Source organism: Morone saxatilis, unplaced genomic scaffold (assembly GCF_004916995.1).
Source record: "Morone saxatilis isolate NCDOM2014 unplaced genomic scaffold, NCSU_SB_2.0 Contig5, whole genome shotgun sequence".
NCBI lineage: Eukaryota > Metazoa > Chordata > Actinopteri > Moronidae > Morone > Morone saxatilis.
In genome coordinates this window covers 25,506,549-25,512,724 of record NW_023340095.1, presented here as the reverse complement: position 1 = coordinate 25,512,724, position 6,176 = coordinate 25,506,549, and the positions used below count along the sequence as shown (strand labels likewise).

At 39.3% G+C, this 6,176-nt stretch overlaps 1 protein-coding gene across 1 annotated transcript; it reads right to left on the bottom strand.

Annotated features, from left to right (window-relative positions):
- Window positions 1-52: 52 nt before the first annotated feature.
- Window positions 53-5,219, bottom strand: LOC118338669 (leucine-rich repeat and calponin homology domain-containing protein 1-like). Its single transcript, XM_035675946.1, has 5 exons — window positions 5,070-5,219; window positions 2,013-2,083; window positions 1,550-1,636; window positions 539-616; window positions 53-163 (listed from the first exon to the last, which is right to left on the bottom strand). Exons 1-5 carry the CDS (start codon window positions 5,217-5,219, stop codon window positions 85-87), a joined length of 465 nt encoding a protein of 154 aa, XP_035531839.1. The 3' UTR covers window positions 53-84.
- Between the last annotated feature and the right edge of the window lie 957 nt (window positions 5,220-6,176).

The window sequence follows — 6,176 nt, the reverse complement described above, 5'->3', positions numbered from 1 at the left end:
TCTTTTTAACATAGATGAGCCTAGAACATACATATTTAAGTACAGGAAAGGAGAAAGTTGACCGAGGTTCTGACTAATGCTTGCTCAACTGTTATTGTATAGAGAAGTTCTAAAGTTGTACTGTACCTTTTGTGTGGTGAAGCCCTCATCACTGTCCTGCCCACTAAAGAGGGAGAGAGAAATAAGCAAAGAAAAAGAAAGCATAAGATTAATTTTGCAGACCACATCACCAGTGGTTCAAGTCCCACAGACCACAGTTACTGCTAGTCTCCAGCTACAGGACTGTTAGCTGGAGAGGTGAAGTAAATCTTGCTCTGTTGCTATGGTTACATTCAGTTCAACACATCCGGCATCGGTGCGAGCAGGACGCTTATCTAGTTCTTGAATTTCCCTCGGGATAAATAAAGTATCTATCTATCTAACACACCTTTAGAACTGACTTAGAACAGTGGTTAAACTGTTGACCAGAACTAGGGTTGACATGTCCCACGACCACAGTATTATTTATTTCCCCACACACAGACAGAAACTTGCTTACTTAAGTGACTCTTCCACTGTGACCATTTCCACCGGGTAGAGCTGGACTCCAGACGGATCGTCCTGCTCTGTATTCACTCTGATACACAGAACAACCACATTATGAATTAGATTCATTTGATTCTCTTCTTTCTTTGATTATCTACAGTTCTAGTGTGCTTGGTGGGGCTAAAAACAAAACAAGTCATTTGACAAGGGAGATTCTAAGGATGATTTTTTTTTATTTGATATTCCCTCTGGCAGTGTGTTAGCTTAAAGCTGCAGCAGGTAACTTTTATAAATAACTGTCCTATTTGCTAAAACATTTACTGTATCCTGACATTAATATAAGAAAAATAGTTGAGTCTCAGTCCCAGGTTGTAAAATGGGAATCAGACTTACACTATCTTTATTGGTTTTGATTAGTTGTTTTCATTCAGCCACAGTACCATTAGGAGCACTAGGAGGGGCCAGAAGAACCTGATTTTTTCACAGATTATCTGTCTCATGTATGACAAAAAGTTAGTTTTATAAAAGTTACACGCAGCTTTAAAAACTGCTTCAAAACCTGCCAACAGATTTTGATGAAATGTGATGCCACGTAGCAAGTGACATGTGCTGGATGTGAATCCACAATTTTTTTAAGGATTCCTTAACACTGCGAAAAAGGGGCATTTTTTTTACTCATTTCCACTGCGCCTTAAGGAGAACAAGCTGACATGCAGATTATGTGTAAAAAGTTTAATGTAATAACAAGTTTTCAAGAGAAACTTTGGTGGAAGTCTTCACTGACTGTTTTTTTTTTAAGTGTTAAGTACAGAATGCTATTTATTATGAATATTAATATACAATATATTTAGTTTATACTGGATTGTGTTTCTACTACTAGTTTTAGCAGTAAGATAACATTCTAATTGTTGCATGAGACAAGAAACAAACATTTAAAATAGCACAGTTTTGGTACTGAGACAGACCAACAGTCGCTCTAACTGAACTCCACTCTGTGATCCTCAGGTGCTGTGCTGGTTCTCACCTGCTGGGGTCCTGCAGCAGCTCCACAGCCTCCTTCAGCTGGTTGATCATGTCAATGTGGAGCTCTGTGCCCCCTGTGACCTTTGACCTGGAACCCCAAAGAAATAAATTATGAGTAATGCAGATATGCTGCACTCACAGTGGAGATTATAGTGAAAGGTACATGTGAGGCACACTTGTCATTAATCCATGACTCCCTGAATGTTCTCAACCGATCAGCTGATGTAAATACAGTGTTGATACAATCAATACTATAGAACATTAAATATACATTAATACAAATTTTATTTGTATGAAATCTTGAAACTGTATTTTTCGTACCTGCCTAATCCTTACATACATGCATTTCGATAAATTATTTTCTGTTTGTTTTGTTTATAATGTATTGTTCTATTGTAATGTCTGACCTCACACCCAGAAAAAAGCTGATTCATAGAAAAACAGACAGAAATAGATAAACTTACATTTGTTCTGTTGGCCAGTGTGAGTCTTCTTCTATCCTGAGGGGCTCGTCCAATTCTGCCGCTGTCCGACCCTGCACAGAAACACACATGGAAACAAACACACAAAAAAACACACACATCAGCACTAGTTGCAGCTGTCACATGATCCACAGACTCGCTCAGCCATTGGCCAGCATTCAGAGATGTTACGACTATCCCCTGGTACACAAACACAACAATAAGGACCCTGTAACAAACTCTGTCTGTCCTCCTCCACCCTCTCCTTGTCTGGGTACAGACAGATGGCTGAGAGGACAAATCTTTTTTAGGTTGTAGAAAGTCCTCTTTCAAATAGATGTTATTTTGTATGAGGGGTTTGCAAAAAGTAATATTTTGTACATGAAGAACAAAATGCTGCACAATGGTTCAACAAGACTTACAACTGAAAGTGCAAAAAGAGACAAATCATAAGAAATCAGCAGTCATTGGTTAAGAAAACTGAAAGCTTAGCATCAAAACCTGTGCAGATTTAAACAGGAACAGCCTTCTGTTTCAGTGCACAATAATACCTCTAACAAGCTGGAATTAACAGGCCTGTTGCTTTAGTAATGCTATTTTTAAAACTTCACAACAAAAACAGAAGTTTGGTGTAGGGTTAGCAGTATTCAATATCAGCTGAATACACTATTGTTGAACCTGATTTTTAAACTGAGTAGATTGCAAAGGGCCCAAAGAAAAACAGGTTCCCACAATATTTCGAGCCCAGTTGCAGCCCCATGGTTCAGTAATGATCTCGGGTCACTGAAGCTTTTCTGGACAGGAAAACAAATTCAAAATAGGTTACAAAAGTATCCTCCACTGTCATGCAGCACTGTGGGGACATTAACTAAATGGAAGTCTTAATCATTTCATTCTTCTTATTTTGGGTCCTGTTTCTATCTCTGTTAAAACAGCCATTATTAAAGAAAGAAGTTAATACTAAAATAACAGGTGAGTCTAAACTTTTCAGTGGTAGTGGCCAGTGTCCTCTTCTTTGCGGGGGTCTGTTGGGGGCATCGGCACTGGGGGTGCCAACAAGCTTAGCAAGCTGGTGAGGAAGGCCAGCTCGGTGGTGGGGATGGAGCTGGACAGGGTGGAGTGTGACTGAGAAGAGGAATGAAAGGGAAGCTGAAAGCCAATCATGGGACAACCCATGTCATCCTCTCTACACTGAGCTGAGGCAGCGAAGGGAGCATCTCAGCTACAGACTGACCCAGCCCAAGCCTCAAAGTGGTTTGGAGGCCACAGTACCTCAAACCCCACAGACAAAGACTGGTTTTTAAAACTCCTACCTACAACGCACAAGCCTTTTTGCACTATTTATATTTAATTTCCACTTTAGTAGTTTAGTTTTAGTTTTTTAGTTTCAGTCAAATTAAATTTTCTGCTCATATTTTGCACTCCCATGTCGTACTTGAACAATGCATATGTAATATGTCATTTATAGTTTTATACTTGTAATATTAAATATATGAGAATATATATTATATATATATATATATATATATATATATCATAATGAATATATATTTTTAATTGTGATATTCTTTGTTCTCTGTTTTCTTGCCCTATTGCTGCTGTGTCAACTGAATTTCTCCTAAGGGGGATAAACAAAGGAATATCTTATCGTATCTTTATGAAAAAATCCAGTTTATTTAAACTTGGGTCTTCTTTTCCGTACTCTGGTCCATCCTTCCTATCAGTAATATGCATTGTACTTAAGATCTGGGAGCACAGTCATATGACAGGAAACAGTCTCAAGCATTTTGGTACGAAGCATAAAGGGACAGGGGGCGGTCGCCCCCAGACCCCCAGACCCCTTAGGGATTTATTTCTTTCATACATCCATCCATGTCGCTAGTGTGTTCTTCACAGTCCAATGTTGAAATCCACACAGTTCTCGTGGATGCAGATCCTAACAGCCAACTAACCTGAGTAAGTACTGTCTGTTTTAAGGCTTTATAATGTGCCCTTTGGTTAACATAAAAAAGGTCTAAAGTGCCCCTCTCACTGGTCGGACGCTATATGTGCCCCTTGTTTTTCTTCTCCGCCCCTAGCCCTTCAAATATACCACTGCTCAACAGTGATTCACAGGCTCAATGTGACGTAAGCATTTAAAACAAGACAGTCTGTCTAAGCGCTGCACTGTTAGGCCTTCAAATCAACTGACAACTTTTAGCTCTTCTTAAAGCTGCAGTAGGTAACTTTTATAAAATAACTTTTTGTCATATTCACTGAAACTTTCTCTATATCCTGACAGTAGTACAAGAGACTGATAATCTGTAAAAAAAAAAATCAGCTTTCTCTGGCTCCTCCTAGTGCATAATGGCAATTTGCAGAATACCACCAAGGTGCGCATGAAAATACAATCAGAGCTAAGAGAGACAGAAAGACGCTTTGGGTTAGAAGCTTGTAAATAGTTGATTGTTGAGTCTCATCGTTATTTCCATGACTTGATTTTCACTGGCTTTCATTGTCATGTATTAGCATTCTGCGTTGCAAGCTTCTCCAGTGTGAGGATTTGCTGTCCCTCTGTTTGATATCCTTGTAAACTGAATATTTGGGGTTTCGGGCTCTTGGTCAGACACAACAAAGACATCACATTGGGCTCCGGGATATTGTGATGAGCATTTTTCACAAATTTCTGACATTATATAGTTTAGACTATTAATTCAGTCATTGGATAATTGACAGATTAATCAATAATAATAAAAAAGAAGAACCTGTTTTTTTTTTAACAGATTATCTGTCTCTTGTACTGCTGTCAGGATAAAGTTGAAGTTTTAGCAAATATGACAAAAAGTTGTTTTTTTTTTTTAAATTACCTACTGCAGCTTTAACTGAAAGTGACATTTGGCTTTAGGCTCCTTTAAAACAGACACAGGCTTCAAGCAATCTAACAGTGTAATAAAGTAGTACAGTGACACATAACACTTTTACATAACTAGCCTTTAGTGTGGCATTATTCATGAAGTGAAGCATTTACCGCATCCATCTTTAATAATAAACAGAGTGCGGCACTAGTACATGGATTCTTGCCTTGATGTAGTTGACGAAGCGAGTGCTGAGGGCAGAGTCTCTGTAGCTGAACTGGTCCCTCAGGGCTTCCGTAGGGCTCTCCTCAATCAGACGAACCGAGTCAGAGTTTGGGTCTGCTGCAATGATGGAAACGGGAACTATGAATAACATTGTCTGAAATCACACGCTATTTACTATGGAGCAGAATTATTATAATTTTGTATTTTTCATTAGTTTTTTTAATTTTTGTTTTCAATTCAGTGTTGAACCCACATGTTTCCAGAGTGGGTTAAATCATTTCAGTTTAGTTTTTATTGTTTAAAAAGTTTTGTTTCCATTAGTGTCACCATTAGTTCTAGTTTTTATTATAATATGGGGGAAAATCTTATCGTTTTCACATTCATCTGGTGAAGAGGGAAAGCTTCTCAGTTCTCACTTTGAACTTCAGTTTAACACCTGGATGTGCCTGCTGGGTTTTGTGACATCTCAACTTGTTTTGAGCCAATCAGTGTCCAGTATGAAACTTAAAGGTCACATACACTGAGAATGGACTTTACAGTGAAGCAGAAGACATCTTGTGTCCTGCAGTTAAACTTGCGAAAAGATGTCTGAAGAGGACCTTTAAGGGACAACCAGAAACTTATTTGTGTTTTTCCAAGTTGTCCATTAGTGTCTTCTAGAAGGAGACAACTACCTCTGGAAGTCTGGTTAAATGAAAGCTTTAATCAGACTACCTCACCGACAGACCACAGTATGTCAGGCTGCACAGCTGCTTGTCAGACGTGGTGACAAGGAACTGTTCTATCACTGTTCCTGTTCACCCTCTACACCTTTGACTTCTGCTTCAACTCGGGAGCTTGCCACCTAAAGATGTTCTTGGTTGACTCCTCCATTGTCAGCTGTATCAAAAATGACAGGGAGGAGGAGTACAGAGACCTGATCAAGAACTTCATTGGATGGTACGACAGAAACCACTTACAGCTCAACACAGGAAAAACCAAGGAGCTAGTGGTGGACTTCCGGCACACCCCCATCCCCAGTTGCGATTAGGAAGGAGAGGGTAAAGATGGTGGACTACAAGTTCCTGGGGGTGACACTTAACAACAAACTGGACTGGACGGACCACAC

Bases quoted from the DNA above. Each gene is read 5' to 3' on its own strand.
- LOC118338669 (XM_035675946.1), bottom strand. From the start codon at position 5,219: ATGTTATTCATAGTTCCCGTTTCCATCATTGCAGCAGACCCAAACTCT. The intron at 2,084-5,069 runs GCAAGAATCCAT...GTTTCTGTGCAG, and splicing joins GCTTCGTCAACTACATCAAG to GGTCGGACAGCGGCAGAATT. The intron at 617-1,549 runs GTGAGAACCAGC...TCTGTGTATCAG, and splicing joins CTGCTGCAGGACCCCAGCAG to AGTGAATACAGAGCAGGACG.